The sequence below is a fragment of the Cheilinus undulatus genome, linkage group 6 (genome assembly GCF_018320785.1).
Source record: "Cheilinus undulatus linkage group 6, ASM1832078v1, whole genome shotgun sequence".
In the NCBI taxonomy this organism is placed as follows: domain Eukaryota; kingdom Metazoa; phylum Chordata; class Actinopteri; order Labriformes; family Labridae; genus Cheilinus; species Cheilinus undulatus.
In genome coordinates this window covers 10,850,017-10,871,328 of record NC_054870.1, presented here as the reverse complement: position 1 = coordinate 10,871,328, position 21,312 = coordinate 10,850,017, and the positions used below count along the sequence as shown (strand labels likewise).

Genomic DNA, 21,312 nt, shown 5'->3' with positions numbered 1-21,312 from the left:
AACATTAAAAATGTGTCACTAATATTGGATTTTTTTATGATGACATCTCTCTGTAATTACTCCAGCTGACCCTGTTAGAGCGTTAACAGTGTGTGATAGTCCTCAGAAACCGTAGCCGAGGCTTTGTTATCTCCTGTGGGTAACACACAGCATGGGAGCTGTTGACTGTTGACTTGGCTGATTCTGATACTGTTGAAACAACGCTTTGAGCCAAGGATCAGAGAGTGGCTGCTTGCCTTCACCCGTCATCTCTGCCAGAGAAAAATCCAATTATTGGTGGTGTGTGTTAGTGGACAAATGTAGGAAAGAGACAGGGGCAGAGGCATGATGACATGTTTGCTTGTATGTTTTAATAATTAGAGTACATTAGGAGTGGAACACATGTTGATGCATTCTGAAGGATTTGTTAAGAGGGAGGGCATGTTGGCCTTATATCACACAGTTTTACAAGACATTTCACTGTCACAGACAATTTACTAATGTCTCTATAATATTCTGAGTTCTGCTGTAGCTTTTTTTCTGATTGTAAACATGAATTCCAGTTATTTCAAGCCTTTTTTTGTGATTTTCTTTACCCATGCTATTCATACAGTTAGTGAATTATGTTAAAAACCAAGAGAACTCTCTTTTCACCCAACAGTTTGCAGCAAATCCAGTCACTGTTTAATAAGGATGGACCTCTGTAGAGGGCTACTGTTACTGTGTCCTCACAGAGTAACAGGTTAGAGTTGGACCACTTGCTGTAAGGACATTAGAAGGCCAGATATGGGAGCATATGCCGGTGCGTGGCCATTGTCCAAGCCTGGGCCAGGCCCATGCACCATCTCTGTAGGTATCTTCCCAACTGACCCCTCCACAACACATTCAGCCATCCATGAGGTCTGATCCAACACACCAGGTCTTAAAGAGGGGGTATTATACTTTTCCGGTTTTTAAAACATAAATATAAAGTCACAATGTTGGGTGTCCATACTCCATGAAATGCAAATTTTTAAACCGCAAGATAAACGTACGCGGCAGTAATCTTTGAATTAGCGTGTAAACTGATGAAAACGGTTCGTTGAAAATCTCTCTGAGATCTCCCGAGACGAGATTTCAATGGAGCGAACAGGGAGCGAACTGATGAGGTCATCGCAATAGGCTCTCCTGACTGGTTCGTGGTTTGTCCATGCTGCCGGCAGAGCAGAACAGACCGCCCCCACAAGGCCTTTTAGCTATTTTAACACAGTTATCAAACACTTACCAAACAGATACGTCCTGCTGTATCCTTCGCTGCTGCTGGTTTTCTTCCCCCTCTCTCTCCAAACTATCAGGGTCAGACTCTGGGTCTAACACGTACGGACGTATATCAAAATTCGCCATATTTTACTCAGTCGGACAGGTTCATTCAAAGTTTACAAGCACTAGCATAACAACATTAGCCACATTAGAGGGGGCGGGCACAAAGCATTGAGTCCTGCCGCCGGCCAGCCTCTGGAAAATCGGCCAATCGGAGGACAGCAGGTCTGTGGAGTGGGGGGTGTTAAAGAGACAGCAGCGAAAACGAAGCGTTTCAGACGGAGGTTAAAATCAGGGTTTTTCAAGACGCCAGTGTGAGAAACATGAGGAGTTTTTGAGCTGTAAACCATGTAAAGCTACTATGTGGGTATCAGAGAGATGGTGGAAAGCCTTGAAAAAAGGCATAATACCCCCACTTTAAGCAAGCAGTATGCTATAAGTAACCAGCAGAAAGATTTTTTTGGTAAATATGCGGCAAACCTTTGTGTTCTTTTTTGTCAGCAGCGGTTTTGGGCTTGGAACTCTCCCATGGATGCCATTGCCCCTCGGGGACAATAAAGATTTATCTTATCTTATCTTATCTTATCTTCTCTTATCCTATCTTATCTTATTTTTGCCCAGTGTCTTTCTTATGGTTCAAATGGTTATGGTTGAATCATGAACTCTGGTCTTAACTGAGGCCAGTGAGTTCTTTGGATGTGGTTCTCGGTTCTTTTGTGACCTCCTGGATGAGTCGTCATTGCACTCTTGGAGTAATTTTGGTTGGCTGAACACTCCTGAGAAGGTTAATCAATGTTCCCAGTTGTCTAAATTTGTGGATAATGGCTCTCACCATCATTCGCTGGAGTCCCAAAGCCTTGGAAATGGCTTTGTAATCTTTTCCAGACTGATAAATTTCAATCACTTTGTTTCTCAGCTGTTCTTGAATTTCTCTGGATCGTGGTATGATGTGTTTCTTTTGAGATCTTGTAGCCTACTTCACTTTGTCTGACAGCTTCTAATTTATTTAAGTGATTTCTTGATTCAACAAATCTGACTGTAATCAGGCCTGAGTGTGGCAAGTGAAACTGAACGCAACTTTCCAAGAACTGTGGTTAATCACAGTTAACTCATGATTTAACAAGGGGGGGTTACTTTTTCTCACAAAGGGCCAGATACAGTAGGTTTGGATTTTTTTCCCTCTTAATAAATAAAATCATCATTTAGAAACTGCATTTTGTGTTTACTTGGGTTGTCTTTGTGAGATATTAAATATGGTTTGATGAAACATTTAAATGTGATAAAAATGTAAAAAACATCAGGAATCAGAAAGGGGGCAAATACATCTTCATGAAACTGTATGGTCTTGCCAAGGATACCCAAAAAAGCACCACAGAGAAGTCATCATAAGGGAGTCCAGCCAGTGTCTCTGGCTATCAGTCAACATACAGGCCTCACAATAGCACAGTAAGACTGGGAGGAGCAATGACATTAAGCCTCATTTCCTTCCTGTGCTCAGATTCTGTGAGCACCACACCGCCTTGCCCACTAACCCATAACCCCATATGCACGGCCAAGTCTGCAGCTGATCTCAGCCTTGCAGCGGATCAGTGGATTACACTGTCAAAGTGTGTGAACTGTTCTACAACTTCCACACTCTCACTATCCACTGAAACAGATTTGATGACAGCACCCAAGGCATCCCCAAATGTCTAGATCTTTGTTTTGGACCAGGAGACGTGCATTCCCAGTGTTTCAGCCTCCTCACTCAGCAAGTTAAGCTCCCCTACAAGGACAGCTACAATCTCTGCAAGGATCACAGCATCATCAGCACAGTCCAGATCAGTGATCTGGACATCAACAAATGATACTCCACAGTTTGCTGCACTCTCTGTACCAGAATAAAGGGCAGACATCAGCTGGAAAAGTGATCCCACAAGAGTCCAGAATCCTCCAGAGGGCATCCTTGCTCACCCAAGTCTAACGCCTTGACTTTTGCAAGGTCAACACAGGCTGCAGGAAACTCTATTGAATTCCTAAAAAAACACCTCAGTGAGGACCTAAGTGTTTAGGCCACTGGTGCTGGAGCAGTGGATCACGGATCCTGTGTGAGGACCTTTCCTGGCTCTGACAGGGGCAGCTAGTGTTATGATTTAATGTAATTTTTTTAACTTAATCTATGACTTTAAATGTTAGTTGTCCACCTTTTTCCATGAAGAAGACTAGACTAAAAGCTATAAATCAATGTTTGAATGGAGCAAAATACAGTGATATCCTCCTAACCTTACTAAGCTCTGATCTCAAGGTAGTCAGAGTACCCATGCCACTTACATCTGAACTTTGTTATTCTTGGGGTAGGTGGGGGGATAGCTCTACATATTTGGGCCAAAATCTTCCCAGTCTAGCCCTGACTAAGACCAAGAGACCGAAGCACCATACATGACAAGTACTTTTGTAATAGTTTCATTGCCTTCTGCCACTTTTTTGTTGAGTTGTACAGCAGGCGTGGCTCATATCTCAGTACTTAAGTAGAAGTACAATACTCTGGTGAAAGTAGAAGTATTGATTCAACTCCTTTACTCAAGTAAAACTAAAAAAGTACAGGCTCTGAAATGTATTCAGCACAAAGTCAGAAAGTAAAAATGTTAAAAATGTCTACCGGAAACTCTGGTACGAGTGAAAAGTTACAACCCTTAAGCATGAGGCCCCCATGGAGAGCACAGGCACCAAGGCCCCAGGCCTAAGCTTCAGTTAGTCCATGAATTAAAGCACAATTGCCCCAAATGTCCAACCCAAAGAGAGACAGCAGGACTACTGCTTGGCTTGATCTTGCTTTGATTGATTCTGATTTTAAACTCAATCAAATTCATTTCTAAATGTGTTATAAGATCTCTTTTTTGCACACTGGCACATGACTGGCTCCTTTCTGTTGAAAGGTATAATGGTAGATGTCATAATTCTGAAGTCTTCTATCCATAAAGACAATCTTTGTGAAATGATGAGTGGTATGGTAAGAAAGCTATCAGTGATGGATGAGTCTCTGCCAACAGCTTTATTCCCTGAACAGTAAAACTTCAACTTTTCTATTCAGATTCTGATCCATAAGAACAAATACGGAATAAACAAGTAGACACCCTCACCCTGAACTTAAACTTCTACGTCTCCTGTATTCATTATCTCAGTTTCTTTAAAAGCATCTTGTGTTAAAAGATGCGACTGAACTTCAAAGACCCACATGACAGACTGTGTTTAGTTCTACTTCATGATAATTTTATATCATTAATTTATTAGAGGCGCACTGCAGGCTAACAGGCATGTGCCTGCACGTGAGATTTAATTTAATGACAATGCCCATTAAAGGGGTATTGCAGTGCTATGTCATCATGCAATAAATACTGCTATAGAAAGCAGAAGCTTGTCCTGTGTTGCACAACACTCACTGATTTTACATGTTTGTGCTGCAGCTCTCATCTGAGCTCTGTTAAAGAAACAGAAGGCAAGATGAGCCAAACAGACGTCTGCCCTGACCTCTGCACAGGAAGCACCTGATCCTAGCAGGAAGCTGCATGTGCTCCTCCGTTCCCCCTCATTTGCAGGCGGTACCCGACCTGTATCAGCATAAGGACAAGGGCTCATTGCTGGAATGTATGGTGCAGACATCTGCTAGCCATCACAGTGGAGCCGCTGCAGGGAGAAACAGATGCATCTTCTGTGACAAGTCTTCATAAAAACAAGGAGGGGAAATCTCAGCGGAGAAACATTAATATTTTCGATGGTGTGAGATTGAGGATGAGGGATATTTTCATCCCGGCCCATCATTTTTCTTGATAACAAGAGGCTATAGCATCAGGTGCTGAGAAGTTTTCCATCTCTTCTCCTTTGACAAGACCCTGGCCGGTGAACATGGCTGTACGACACTGCCTTACAAAGTGAAGCCATATGAAAACAACAACACTCAAATAACATTAACAGATTTGGCTGTTGGAGCACCATGCTGCATCCAGTTGAAAATTGCCAGCTGAATGAAAAAGGTATTGTAGGATGGAGTTGTGCCGTGGAGAGGCAGGTTGTTCCAAGCATTAGAGCCCAGAATGTTCTCATTGTAATCCCATAATGGAGGCTTCAGGGCTGGGAAGGAGCAGCTCCTTGGGCTGCCACTGGATACCACTCATGGCTCTTTGTTTGAGGGCTGCACAGAATTATCCTATAATTGCTTTGGATTGTTCTGTGTGAATGAAAAACACATACAATTAGGATTAAACAGAATAACTCCAGAGTGTCTGTGCTGCAGACGTCTCTGGACTTTGTCTGCGTATTTACACAAACACCAACTACAGGCTGCAGACTGGGACACATTTGTCCTCATTAGACGCCGTCACATCATGCATGCGGTCCATCTCGTGGAACGCGTCTTCACCTCACATACACACATACACGAACTCCACATACCCTTCTACTAACCAATGATTTTCTCATTCCAGAGCAATATCCCCAGCGTGAAGCAGATGTAAGGAGAAGAGGAGGATGATTCTATCACATATGAGATACAATTCCCCTGTGGACCGCAGCACGGAGCGGGAGATAGAGCAACTGAGGGGAGACAGGAGGGGAGGCGGGGGGGAGATTGCCTGTCTGTAGCCAGTCTGTGAAAAAAAGTACTCTTAAATTCTCTTAACTATATTCAGTCAGTAAAAGAGGGCATTTTGTTCTGCTAAAAAACTCTGTTTGATACACGCGCTGCCAAGAGACACCACACCGCAACAATTTATATTCATATGTTAATCTCAAATATAATACAGCTGTAAAAGTTGGTCAGCTGGGTGATAGAACTGCTTCAGAACAGGATCATGTTTTTGTTAAAAAGGTGACACAATAATACACTTTTGGAATTTTTAACTTATCAGCTGATAACGCAGCAGACAGAGACACAGAAAAGCCAGACAGTCTCTAGTTTTTAGCATCAGGGAGGATATTAACCCTCTGAGCTCACAGCTATTTTAAAAAGCTTGTAAAACATCAACCCTGTGGTGCACAGTCAATCTTTGTACATCCTTTTTTCAGGACAATCTAGGCTTTATAAATATATATCTACTACTGACTGTGAGTCATATGTATTGTATTGTTTTGTTGTGGCATATTGTGTAGAGGAGCGTGTTTTCTTCCTCCTGTCTCTCGCTCTCTGCTCCTCCACCTTATGCTTTGCTGCAGGTGTGGCGCGTCCCGATTGGACGATGACAAAGGCGCGCACCAGCCGATTATTGGAGGAGTGATGTGGCGTCATCGGCTGCTATTGGCGGAGGCTGATAGCCACTCATTCAAAAGAAGACAGCGGGAGCAGAGACGCTGACCCTCCTTCCTGACTGTTACACAGCGTTCATTGTGTTGATCAACTGTGATTTTGTAATTTGTTAAAACTAAAAGTTCAAATTTATCGCAGTCCCGGTAGGTAGGGGAGTGTAGCTTTTTGGGGTAATCGTTTTCTCCTGTTTTTTGTTAAGGGAGTCAATTTAGGTTTGTATAAATTTCCTTTGTTAAGATTAGGTAAGTGTTTTTGATTTTTTGAGAGTGTTTTTTGTAATTTTTTTGCTACATCTCCCTGAGGTAACTTGTTGAAAGTAAAAGAAAAGAAATCATTAAATTTTATTTTGTGGACTGCAAACTCGTTTCCTGACCCTTTTGTGTAAATTCATCTTGGAAGTGAGGAAGGAGAGGTTCAACCTTTATGTTACGTCTAGTATCCCCTAGCCTGGGCGTAACACTGCAGTTTGAAAAAGTTATAGGACTCTAAAGACAAGAGAAAAAAAAACAAATTGGAGTTTGAAACTCAAAGATTTTTATTGATTACACAAAATAAACAATAGTGACTAAGCATTTTCTTTGCACAGACTTGTTCTCCCATATCTCTTGTGGAGAAAACTGGGAAAAAATAAATGACAAAAGGTCCTTTCTGTGACAAAAGGTTTTCAAATATCTCGTATATACAAAAATCATGCGCATTTTTGCAGTTAGACTCATTTGTGCCATTCCTTTAATCAGTAGAGATGCAACATCTTGCTATTGGAGGACAGACCCTCCCACAATGCATTGCATATAAACATTTCCCTCAACAAATATCGCATTACCCACCGAAGAAACCCAAAGTAAATTATCGAAAATGGATTAAAAATGGACAAAAAGATGCTTATCGGGCACGCCGGTAGTCGAGTGGTTAAGGTGTGCGCCATGTGCGCAGGCGATCCGGGTTCGAATCCGGCCCGTGGCACTATTTCCTGCATGTCTCTCCCCGCTCTCTTCCCTGCTTCCAACTCTATCCACTGTTCTATCAAATAAAGGCTACAAGGCCAAAAATAAAATCTAATAAAAAAAAAAAAAAAGACGCTTATCGGATCGAACACCGTGGATTTAATCTTTAAAGACCCCGAATATCAACAAAGTCTAGGGCTTACTAGAAGGGCGTCATTTAGGGCTACAGACACATCGAGAGAAGGAAAAGAATAACAAAATAGTCAGCTTTCCTAGGAAAAAAGAGTGTCTATGGCTTATGGTGCTACAGTTTTTAACGTTTTTCTAAACTGTGTCACTTCTCGTTGTATACGACAAAAGTTACCAATGATTTACAAAGCAGTATACTGCGTGAGCTCTAAGGGTTAACACATTATCAGCTGAGTACTCTCTTACCTTTGAAAGCCGTGTGTTTGAAACAACAACAACACCCTAGTTGTTTTTTTCCTAAAAGTTAGATTATTCACTCCACAACTCAAAGGTGGAAGTCCTAGACACATCCAATCAAAATTATTCAACCCCCACCGCAAGTCATGTTTAGGGATGCAACTAACGACTATTCCTATAGCAGTGTTAACTTCATTGATTAAAACTATTACTAAAACTGTCGACTGCCTTTTTTTTCCATTACAAAAACTAGACTAAGACCAACCAAAGAAAAATTTTGATGACTAAAACTGACAAAAAGTAAGCTAAGTTTTCATCAAGATGACTAAAACTAGACTTAAGTGTAATTTAGTTTTCGTCGGACATTCAATATCAATGATATTCCTCCACCGTGGGTGAATCTGTCAAAATACGATGCATCTGTAGCTATTCTGAAAGAAAGCAGGAACCTCAGGTTTGGCAGAGTGCAGAGAGCACTCCACCATGATTTAGTACCAGATTTAGGCAAGAAAATAAATGCTTGGACTAAAAGTAAAGACTAAAATGTGAGGACTTTTTATGGACTAAAACTAGACTAAAATGTTTTTGAGTTTTCATCAACTAAAACTAAAAAATGTTTTGCAAACACACAAGCAAAACACTGAATGAAAAAGGCGTGTGGATGCAACAAAAGGGTTACCGACAATAAAACATTTTCAGCGAAGGAAGTCACCATTGATTATTGTCGACAACAGTAATGAATCGTTGCATCCCTCGGCAGGTTTACTGTGAAAATGTGCAGATTTTCAGCCGTCTACAATGACAAAATTGAACAAAAGAAAATGAAATAGTTCAACCCAACAAATGCGTCAAGTTGTTTTTACCAAATCCAACTGGAAATGCAACTTATAATGACTCCTCCAGTCTCAAAATTATTCAACCACTGAACGGGATCCTTCACAACAGCTCAAATATGCAAAACCAGGGTTGTTTCAAGCACACCTAATGTAACTCATTGAGGTCTTTAATAGCTACACCAGGTTCCTTGAAATGAAACACGTGAAATGCCTGAACTGTGAGGGGTTTGTTGAGTATCACGTTTAGCTGCATGTTAGAAAAATGGCAAAGACAAAAGAATGGTCCAAAAAGTTAACTTAAGAGATCCCTGCACTTCACAAACAACAAACAGGACACAAAAAGATAGCAAAGGCACTGATTGTTCACAGAAACACCACTGGAAGCATGGTTCACAAGTTAAAAGTCACAGGATCAGTGGTTCCACTGCTGTATGACTGCAACCAGAAATCTGAGAGGACAGGTTGTGAAAAACCCTCGAGTGACTGCAGATGACCTCCAGCAAACCTTGGTGGCAACAGGGACTGAGATTTCAGTGAGTACAGTGAGGCGCGTACTGCACGTAGATGGTTTCCATGTCAGAACCCCAAGACATACACCACTACTGACCCAAAAGCACAAGAGTAGTCAATATATTCTCCAGTATACACTCCAAATCATAAATAGGCCACGGAGGTTTTGGGATTCTTTTCTGTGGAGCGATGAAACAAAACTGAAACTTTTTGGCACGATGGATAAGCGGTATGTCTGGAGGAAAAAGAATGAAACATACTCTGAAAAGAATACTGTGCCCACAGTTAAGCATGGTGATGGCTGCTTTGCATCCTCCAGCACAGGAAACCTGCAGCGTGTGGAAGGCAAGATGAATTCATTGAAGTATCAGGAAATCCTAGGAGGAAACGTCATGCTGTATGTGAGGAACCTGAAGCTTGGGTGTCACTGGACCTTCCAACAGGACAACGACCCCAAGCATACCTCAAATTCCACCAAGGCTTGGCTGCAGAAGAAGTCCTGGAAAATTCTAAAATGGCCATCACAGTCGCCTGAATTGAACCCAATAGAAAATCTCTAGTGGGATTTGAAGAAGGCAGTTGGAGCATGCAGACCCAAGAATATTTTTGAATATACCTGAGAAATGTTTCCTGAAGCAAGCTGGTGTCTGGCTATGCATTTTGTTTGCAACAGGTCATGGAAGCATAAGGGTGCTCCACTAAGTACTAAAGATGCTTGCCATGGAGGAGTTAAATAACTTTGAACCTGGAAGGGTCATTACAGGCAGCATTTTCAGCTGAATTTAGGGAACACCATTTGAAGCATTCTTTGTGTTGAGCTATTTCAATTGCTTTTGTTTGATTTGTTGATTGCAAACAGCTGAAAGTCTGTAAGTTAACTCAAACAGCTGGGCCAGTTATTGACTTTGTCCCCTTGTACCTTCAAAAGGAACATCCTTGAAAGCATTATTCATATATCTCATTTACAAGAATGGCCTGGATGGACAGACAACCGCAGCTTTTAGTGGTGTGGAGGCATGACAAACTAGAGAGAAGTCTGAAGTAACTTGGCTGTTTGCTCTCATGGCTGTGTAGGAGCATTCAAGAAATGGATTTTTAACATTAATGAGTTTTTGGAGATTTTTTGGCTTCAGTCTCTGAGCTTGTGTGTGTTTTTCAGGGCAGGGGACCTCTGCAGATAATTGATAATGACTAAAAGAGAAAAAAGAATCATCAGCTGCAGCTCACCTTTTAATCATCACCATCATAAATATCCAGAGATAATTTAACAGGAAACTACTTTGTTTTGTGTTTTTGGTGGAATCTTTGGGAGCATTTAAAACTGATAGAGCTGATTCATGCTCACCTTGCCATGGTTCACTATCAGTAAAAATATTCAGCCTGGTGTCTGAAATAATAACCCCTAGTTTGGCTACTTCTGTGAGAGATGCAGAGTAACTCTGTAGAGTTGTTTATAAGATTGGATAAATCATTTTAAATCCATAAATGATTATAAATGACTTTGTTCCAGATGATGAACTTATAAAGTAAGGAGCAATGTAATTCAGGTAATAATGTATGTTATGAGAGGGTTGTTGCTGCAGAGGAACCCTTTTAGGGAGAGTTCAGGACAAACTCCAATTATTTTCTACAGCACACACTAAAACTAATTAATATTGGGGGGGTTATGATCATATGGTTGGTTTTCAGTAGTTTACACCATTCACTGTTCATATACACCCCCCAGCCACTTCATTAGGTACACCCATTCAACTGCTTATGAGTACAAACATTTAATGCCATTAACCAATGCACTTAGGCATGTCTACATGGTCAAAGACAGTCAGCTAAATTTCAAACCAAGCATCAGAATGGGGAACGGTGTCAGCATGGGGAGGTCATGCCCCCCTAAATGAGCTACTGTGTCCCTGCATCCCACTCCACCCACTCTGCAGAGCTTTAGAAGCTGTTTCTTTTCCAGTATTACCAATGTGGCGGTGCTAGGAGAGATGGATTTCAGATTTAGCAAGTGCAGCTCCCAGCTGGACCGGGCACATTTTACACTGAATCCTGAAAGTGAAACTTCTCTTTATATCAAGGCTGTAAAGCACATTATAGGCCTTACAGGATTACCTGTGATTAAAACTGAGTATGAAGTTGCTAAAGAGCTTTTTAACACAGAGAAACAATCACAACAAAGTGAGACGGACAGGATAAAACAACCCAGCATGTTAAAGTACTACACACTTCTGAGCACACTGCTGACTGCTTTCAAACAGGGGCTATATGATTTTGGAAAATGTTGTAATTTTTCGTCCAATATTGCATTATGATTTGATATGCAATTATTTTATAAGTTCCTTATCTTGTATATTTTCTAACAAACACAAGCAATTAATCATTCTATATTATAATCAACACAATAATAGATAGATTAAACTGATCAGTTCATAATTTTGATGCATTTTGAAAATTTGATATTGTTGTATTAAAGGTAATAATCATTTTAAAGCCATTGAAGAAAGTTTGATGTTTTGCTAACTACTGCAGAAAGAACAGACACTTAATTGTTTGAATGATATTTAGAGAAAAACATATCTGCTGCAAAACAAACAAACCAAAAAAAAAGTTTCAAACTTGTATTTTGACACACTTCAGGTTGAAAAAAAATCTAGCAACTCCTGCAATTTAAAAATTGCAGTAGGCCATACTGCAATTTATCTTAAATTTTGATGAACTGCCCAGCCCAATTTCAAACAAGCCCTGACTTTTGGAGCCTCCACTATCATGTGTGAAAATTCATTCTCCACTCTGCTGGTTTAGCTCACAATTGAGAGACTTGACCCCCAGCAGAGTTCCTGGGAGGTAAAGCACCAACACTAACTTCCTCCAGCAATTTTAAAAGTGATGTTTGCAGATAAAAGTTTTAAACCTTGTATGCCTTGAGTGCATGATATATAAACTTTGCAGCATATTTTGAAGTGATACTGGCTGCACACAGAATCAGCTGGGCCCCTGAACAGCCGGGCCCCTGACCCCACCCCCATCTTGTCATCAACGCATGTGTTTTGGATCAGAAGCATTGGTCCTAGCATCCTGGCTAACACTTACTTTATTCTGAGCCTTAAAAGTGTGCTAAATTGGGTTTTGATTTTGGAACTATGTATGTGTACCACATTTTAACTCCTTTTCCGCAAATGTTTTTCCAATTTTTGCATTTTATTTATTCATTTATTTTCCATTTTAAACCATTTTTTTCTGTTTGTTGTAATGTAATGTAATGCCTTTGTTTTTTGTTTTTTGTTTGTTTTGTTTGTTTGTTTGTTTGTTTTTGCCACTTTAACCCTTTTTGCCAAGTTTGGCCACTTTACTGCCTTTTTTTTTTTTTTTTTTTTTTGCCTCTTTTGACACTTTTAACCAACTATTTGCTGGTTTTCAACCTCTAATGCCACTGTTTTGCCGCTTCCTGCTCATTTTTGCCACATCTTTCTGCCACTTTTATTAAATGTTTGCCAATGCTTTGCCACTTGTAAACCATTTTTGCTGAAATTTGTCCATTTTTGTCACATTCAACCCACTTTAACCCCACCCCCCTCCCCGTTTTTGCCACTTTTTCGACCCTTCCTGCCACTTCATTCAACCAGTTTAAACCCATTTTTTCCCAATTTCTTGGACAAATTTGCCACTTTTTAGCCATTTTTGACACTTTCCTTTAATCATTTTCCATCAAAGTTGTCTTACGTATTTCTGCTTTATTTTCTGACAACCTGACATTCATGCACATCATGGCTTGGAGGTCTGACACTAATTTACTAATGGTTTCGTTCAGTCTGCCATTCCACATTGCTAACTTCACCAATAAAGAGGTAATTCTGTTTAAGAGAAAAGGGTTTACATTTTAAAAATGGTTGTATTTGTACTACACTTAAAAAAGTAAATTTTTGTTGCATTGATAAGAGTGGTTATTATTCAGGTTAGAAATGAAATATGGTTATCACAGCTGAACTTTACAGTGGACCATGATTTTACTGACTTCCTTGGGCCACTAGCTTGGCTGGGCCCTAGAAAGCTCTGCTTAATCCCCTCTTATGAGCGGCCTTTGATTGAGTTATGAATGACAGTTTGTGCCCCATCACAGTTGCCTTAGTGCCCCCATTTAAGTTGTTCTAGTGCTGACTCTGACGGGGAAGAAAGGTGATTTAAGTGACTTTGAACATGCCATGGTTTTTGGTGGTGTAGCAGGCTCTCCTGTTGTCAATTCCAAATTCTGACCCTACCATTTGAATGTTGCAGCAGAAACCGAGGCTCGAACAGTTTGTTTGATTTTGGTGAGCCCATGTGAACTTCATCATCTGTTTTCCTGTTCTTAGCTGACAGAAGTGGGACCCAGTGTGGTCTTCTGCTGCTGTAGCCCATCTGTTCAAGGTTTGATGTGTTTAGAAATACTTTCTTTATACTTCTGCTGAAACTAGAGGTTATTTGAGTTACCGTTGCCTTCCTATCAGCTCCAACAAGTCTGGCCATTCTCCTCTGATATCTATAACAAGACTTTCTCTGACCAGAGAACTACTGCCCTCTGGACTTTTTTACTGGTAACCCTGGAGATCATTATGATCTTTTTCACTGTTTTTACCTACTCTTCTGAATTTCTTCTTTTTTTTTAAACCTGCTTGGCTGCTGCTGGGAAAGCATAAACCACACAGTGCACTTTTCATATGTTGGACCCCCCACTTTCTTTAAGTGTAATTATAGAGGAGGTTTTGCTGAGCACACCTGATCTGTACCACCAACCGCTTGTTATATATTCAGATATTTTCATACCTGGAAACTGTCCAGTTCAACTTTCCTGTGCTCCCACTGAATCCCTTCGGCTTAATGACTGCCAGCTAATGCCTTTTATACATAAATCAAACAAACTCTGACAGAAATTTGAGAAGCAGGAAAGAGAACAGGACATAAGTTCTCCATAAAAGATTTATTCAGCTGATCACAAGGTTTGAACCAGTGACTTCAGGGACACAAACCCCTTCCTGTGCCTCTAAATCCTGCTGCTGCCCAGCACACAGCTAGCACATAATGGGGCCAAGACTGCACTAAGACTTCTTGATGAGACACTCTTTGCCTGGGGCTTTCTCTCTGGCAATTTAGCTCTAAATCGTTGTCTAATATTAGGCTTGTCAAACAGTTCACTGCAGGTAGAGAGATAACAGTGGAGAGGGGAACCTATTATTACAATACATCTACTTAATCATGCTCTCATTGTGCTAACCACTTCAAATTACAATGTTAGAGAAATTAAACTGTGTCTTGCAGATGAGAAGCCTCTGGAGGCATTTCCTTATCTCACAGATATGTTTTTGTCAGAGCTCTGAAAAATGTTCATATCGAATAACTATTACATCTGGCTTTAAGGGCTGAAACACAACGAGCAGTCGTCTTTAAAAAGATCAAATTCAAATGATTTCATAGCTCTCTGTTTCTGAATTAAACCCTCGTGGGGAATTGATGCAATCTGTGAGTATTTATTTGGAGTTTGGGAGACTTGCTCTAATCCTTGTACCTCATCAGTGATCTGCGCTGTCACTCTGGTAATGGAAATGATGCAGGGTCAACCACATCAATCCAGACGGAAATATTTGATCAGAGTTCATCATTATTATGAACCAACAGCCTCAAATCTTACTCTTAAGCCACCAAACATTACACAAGAGTTGCAAATCAAGCATATCACAGTAGACTGTACTGTTGCTTGACAGTTTCAGCCCCTTTAATAACTAAAATCAAAATGACCCATCAGACCATTTTATTATAAAATATGTCAAAATGTGGAAAAGTCCTCTCAAAGACAGCAAACTACTCAGGCATTTCCTCTCAGCTGTCTGTGAGACAGAGCAGATTTCAGAACTCAGAGACCTGCTGGTTTTCATTCTGTCCCCTTTCTCAAGGACTAGATTACACCTGGGACGCCAGGTGGAGTCAATTAATTAGATAATTACCAAAAGTGCTAATTATGAGAGCATTATTTCAGGACTACGGTTGGATTTCACCTCTCATGCAATAATATTCTGTCTGCAGCAGAAAATCACCATAATTTATCTTAGAAACTACGGCAAGTTTGCTTCATTCAACTGCTAGGAATATGAATAAGGTATTGGGAGTTTAATTACTGCATTAGAATAGCATTCCCTCATCCTAAAGCACATTTCCATTTACTTCCCAAGCATTTAAATAGTGAATTCATGTCAAACCTTTTGGTTCATCTTTTGAAACATTTAAAACTAACATTAACATTATAGTTTATTAATGCAAACTTAGCACAAAAAGTCAGGAAATTTGTGTTTGGGGGGTTATTTCTTTGTTGTAACAATGCTCCTTGGGAATAAATCTGGTACACTTGAAAAGCCAGTTTATTTCACTTTTAAATGGTGCCATATTTCTAAAGATCATATGTGAGATGAGCAGCAGAGCTGAATGTACTCTTGTGATGAGCTTCTGGTACCCTCACGTGCTGACAATCTGGTGCCTGAAGCTATGTTCATCAATGAGTCCAGGTTCTGCCAATGTCAGTCGGATCGTAGGGTCGCAATCTCAAAGCAAAAAAATATCGAGATGAGATTCTGCAACAACATAGTTTAGGCAATCCCATATCTCCACAGTCTGGGACTGAACACAGTCTGGCACAGGCTGTGGAAGTAGGCGGTATGGTCAGAAATACAATAGGAGCAGCCGAGAGTGGGATAAAGAAAAGAGCTCTAGTATTTAGTAATTCATGCCTTAGTGCAGGGGTACAAAACTCATATGGGGTATGGGGCCAGATTTGCTCCAATGAGACGTCCTGAAGGCCGGGGGGGTGTCAAAGTCAATAACAGCAGGGACCAAATCCTTAATTTAGGCTCAACCTGAAGGCCTTACAGGGTCAGCATTTAACCATAAACTGACAACCTCATTTTCACCAGTGATAAAATATATTTTAAAAAAACTAACACTAATGATAATTCATTTTGAGATTAAAAAAGACAGAATGATGAGTTTAGAGGCTCAAAATCTGAGATAAAGTCAAACTTATTAGTTCAAAAGGTCAAAACACAAAATCTAAAGGCAAAATAATTTTTTTAAAAGGCAAATATATAAGTTAGAAAGTCAAGATATGAATATGAATATGAAATTAAAACCAAAAAAACACCAGTTTAGTTCATAGTTATGAGGTGCAAAATTGAAAATAAGAAGTAGAAAACATGAATTAATTTCTTTCCTCACCTTCCTGACTTTTATCTCACTATTTATGCTCTTTGCTATTTCAGATTTTTTGACTTGACAGAGATATCTTAAATCATCAATGTTACACTTTTATACTGGAGGAACTCTGCAGCCCTCATACCAGTGGCCAGTTAAAATAAAAATATTGAATTATCTGGCGGTCTGGATACAACTGGACCACTGGCCAGATATGACCCCCATGCCTTGAGTTTCACGCCCTGCCTTACTGGAAACAGTGCTTTAGTGAAATGCTTGTGATTAATTGATGAATATCAATGGCCCTAAAAGTGACCCTTTGTCATCTTAATGAGATTTACTGATTTAAGGAATTCAAATAATTCAAAAACTTAATTTCATAAAATTATATTCAAGGTTTTTTTTAAATCTAGTTTGTGGATGTTTTGCATTTTAATGTCTTGCTTTTGCTGCTTGTCATGTTTTTGATACTCTTGATGTTATACAGGTCTTGTTTTTAGCTCTGTGAAACTAGGATTTGGTGAGTATATTAGTGCAGCTCTCGAAATAAAATTGCCCCATCTTGCCTTAAAACTATGTTGCTTTTCTGCTAAGGCAATGACATTCAGGCTATTAATGTATTATTCATGTGGTGGTGGGCAACAGAATTTATTTAAATGCAATAAACTCAGATGTTTGTTTCTTTATTTCCCTTTCATTCATATATTTGTGTGCACACATTTTTTTTTCTTTTTGATTTAAGGTCATTTTTTTATTAGTGGTTGGTTTTTTATTATATTTACATTCATGGTATCACAGACTAGGTCCCAGCTTTATCATACCATAACGTAGGCCCTTACCACATCTGAGCTGTTGTTCCCGTAGGTTACGAAACTCCAGTCCATGGAGGTGTGTGGGGAACATGCACACAGTGTCGTTGCTGATCCTCACAGAGTTGCTCCGAGCCCAAAGGAGAAGCCACTTAAGCTGACAGTCACAGAACAGGGTCTCAGTGCTGAAGTGCCTGATGGGAAAACCAGTGAACAGTTAAAGCCTGTGTGTTTATGGTGGTATTACTGGAGTCAAGAAACCACTGTTTTACTTCATCCAGCCCATTTAACACAGCATGGGTTTGTCAAGTTAGAACTCACGTATATCAAAACTTAAGATAATCAAATTAGATAAATATTATGAAATGAAAATGTAGTAAACCAGTTCTTCTGCATATATTTTGTGCATTCTGAAGCACAAGGTTTTTGGGTGAACCTGAATGGAAGAAAGCACGTAAGCCGTTTAAGCCAGAATGAGGCAAAATCACAATGCATCCGCATCCTCTGCCATTAAATAATACTCTGGATAAACAAGGTGTTTCACAACAATGAGCTTTAACCAGTTTATGTACATAACCTCTTAAGGGACATGGACTTAAAGAACAAAATGCAAGTTAGTGGTGGGCATTAGAAACTGAGCCATGCTCATTAGGAAATTTCCTGGGCTCACAAGAAAGTGTTTCATGCACACATTCAACTGTATGAGATTACTCAGAGAGGGACAAAAGACCATTAAGGTCATCCTATGAGACAGAATGATACAAACTCTGGTACACACTAATGCTGGTAAACTAATCAAGTTTCAATCACAGTTTTGGTTTTCCACCATCATAAAAACAAGATAATTGTGATTAAATGATTGCTGTGCTGCATGCTGTTACATTCATTTTGCTCAAAGGTTTTGCCATGTGGGTAAATGTTTCAGTGTTTCTTTGGATATTTTGGGATGGAAGGATTTGGTTTAGCTTATTCATTTTAATTGTTAATCATGGCTTTTTAAACATCCTTGTTTTCCACTCACTGAGTTGTTGCTTGCTTGAGCCCTTTATCTGTAACGGTCAAAAAGTACAAGTTACTTGTTTAGAACAGGTTAAACCCCCCCCCCCCCAAAAAAAAAAGAAAGAAAGAAAAAGAGATTAAACTTCCCGCTTAGGGTCAGGGTAGGGGCTAAGGTAAGGCTTAGGATACCAAAAGTTAAAAGTTAAAAACCTGATCTGCAAAACCTGATTACAAACTGTCTGACAGTCTGCTTACAGAATAAAAGTTCGTCCTCCATGAAAACATTCTCACACAGCAAGCATAGCTTGGTGAGCTGGTAGCTAACTTAGCTACAGAGCTCTGTTAAAGTGTAAGCTATGCACTTAAGTAAGCTTTAGCTACATCTGCTAAAGCTCATGTGGATAAGTTAACTTAGCTATAGATAACAGAGCTACAAAGCTAACTTAGCTACATAGCTAACATCACAAAGCAGCCATGCAAGCTGCATAGATATGTTCACTTAAGCTGCATTGGCTAAATTGGCGTAAATAGTAACATTTATTATGTAGGTAGCATAGCTATGCTAGTTTTAGCTAAAGCTAACAAAGCTAGAACACATTATTGTAACTTCTTATGTAACAAGTCTACACATAATTTAATCCTGAATTACACATCTGACCTTTTTCTCTGTTTAATTTATGAATGTTTCTAAGTCTGTAATGTGGTTATTTCATGAAAGTAACTGCCAGACTTTGTTTATTAATAAAGCTGACGTTGAAAAAAATTACTTATGCAAATTATGGCACTTTAGTTCTGAGAGATTTGGTGTCTCAGACGACAATCTCCCATGAACTCTTCTCAAACACCAGCCCTTCTGAGCTAAGCAAAATGATTCACTATGGAAAATGACTCCCCACGTGGAGGTAACAATCCATAGTTTTTCTGGCAGTGAACCATGGCCTCAGACTTAGAGGTGCTTGTTCTCAAACCAGCCGCTTTGCACTCAGCCGCAAACCATCCCTGTGCTCGCTGGAGGTCCCCAGCTGAGGAAGCCAACAGAACCACATCATCTGCAAACAGCAGAGATAAAATTCTGAGCTCCCCAAACCCGAAACACAATCCTCCCCTGACTACACCTACTGTAATTTCCGGACTATAAGCCGCTACTTTTTTCCCATGCTTTGAACCCTGTGGCCTCTACAACGATGCGGCTAATCTATGGATTTTTACATAGATTAGTTACAGCTAACAGCCACTTGGGGACCTTCTAAATCTATGGATTTTACAGGTTACGGTCCCCCACCTTTAAACTCTATGGGCTCTATGGCCGGTCCACGTCCCCACCTTTAAGAGGCGGGCTCCAGCAGGAAATGCTGGAGGCCGGAAAAGAGTGAGACAGGCAGTTCGCGTGAACAACGAAAGCAAAAGTGGAACCAAATGCAGTGCGAGAGAAAGAACGAGAGCAAGACAGACATTACGAGAGCGAGACAGTTTGCGCAAAGGAAGTTTTCATGCACAAACCCTCATTATGGAAAACAAACGAAGAAACGCATATGATGCAGCTTTTAAGTTAAAGGCAGTCGATCTGGCTGTCAAAGAAGGAAACAGAGCTGCTGCACGTACCCTTGGCATCAGTGAATCAATGGTGAGACGTTGGAGACGCCAGCGTGAAGAACTGGCTCAATGCAAAAAGACGAAAAAGCTTTTAGAGGTAATAAAAGCAGATGGCCCGAACTTGAAGACTTTCTTGAAGATTGGCTGAACACACAGAGAGCAGACGGCCGAGGTGTTTCCACCGTGCCACCATTCCACCTGCGGCTTATAGTCCAGTGCGGCTTGTATATGTACACATTTGGTTTTTTCCCTAAATTTAGCTGGTGCGGCTTATATTCAGGTGCGCTTTATAGTCTGGAAATTACGTTAGATTTCTTGTACACGAAAATCACAAGGATGTGGACACAAATCTCTCTTCGGTTGTACAGGAACCTGATGGATCGCAACTTTTTGCCCATGTCCCTAAGAGGCTCTGTGATTATGTGCATGACATGTTTGTGTTTCTTTATTCTTACAGCACTCGGAGAGCCACAAGGTGTGTGAAAAGTCCCACGGTCAGAGTGGAGAAGATATTTCCAGATAAATTCCTGTTTTTGTAAAACAAACAAACAAAAAATAAGTCATATTTACTGTTGTGTTTATTTATTTATTTTTTTTTTGTCCAAATCTTGTAACAAAACCATATACAGGAAAAAGGTACATACAATGTGCCAGTCATGTTTCTGATTTTGCAATTGCTTACAATTTGGAGAGGTTGACCAGATCAATAAACATCTCAGGGAAGAGACAGCCAATCCTGTTGTTGGAGAGGTCTCTGTAAGGACAAAAACACAAAGAGAAAGAATTATCCTTATTGTATTAGTCATCATCTTTACTTTTATTCGTCAGAAGTTTAAAGGCCACATATTCAGTTCAGGTCCCGCTGCCACAGGAAGGCCCTGGGCATCCTGGACTCATCCCACCCAGCACATCACCTGTTCCAACTGCTACCCTCAGGAAGACGGTTCAGGACAATAAGAATCAAAAATAACAGACTGAAAAACAACACATATCCCAGAGCAGTTTCAATATTAAATGAGAAACTGCTCAAGCACTGAATGGAACTGCAAACAATTTTCGTTGTACGTTGTACAATGAAAATAAAATTATTCTGATTCTGATTACCCTTTTAAGAAAAGGAAAAGTAAGGTCCCAAAAACATACTTATTAAGTTTAATGCTGAAAAACATTCCAATACTGAATTTTTGCACGTCTAAAAACGCCTCTGTTTCAACCCTGCTCAGAATGAGCTGTTTCTGTGTCTGACTCCACCCCTGACCACGCCCCTCTCAGGAAATGGATGTTGCTTAATGGATGTGGCTCTTCAGAGACGAGGGTGGAACTTAATTCCAAGCGAGGAGGACCAACCAACCTGGGGGCGGTGCTGACTCCCCATATGACATCATGAGGGGAAAATCTGAAAACAGCTTGTTTCAGCACATATTTTC

The 21,312-nt window shown here is 40.2% G+C and overlaps 1 protein-coding gene across 2 annotated transcripts in view; it reads right to left on the bottom strand.

The window, feature by feature from the left end:
- Positions 1 to 21,312, bottom strand: part of LOC121511269 (adhesion G protein-coupled receptor A3) — a 450,943-nt gene that overhangs the window by 329,212 nt on the left and 100,419 nt on the right. For both annotated transcript variants that reach the window (XM_041789870.1, XM_041789871.1), the window contains 3 exons: positions 20,568 to 20,639; positions 20,341 to 20,412; positions 17,324 to 17,487 (listed from right to left, as the gene is read on the bottom strand). In XM_041789870.1, the coding sequence (XP_041645804.1) occupies positions 17,324 to 17,487; positions 20,341 to 20,412; positions 20,568 to 20,639 (308 nt within the window). The remainder of the gene's footprint in view (positions 1 to 17,323; positions 17,488 to 20,340; positions 20,413 to 20,567; positions 20,640 to 21,312) is intronic.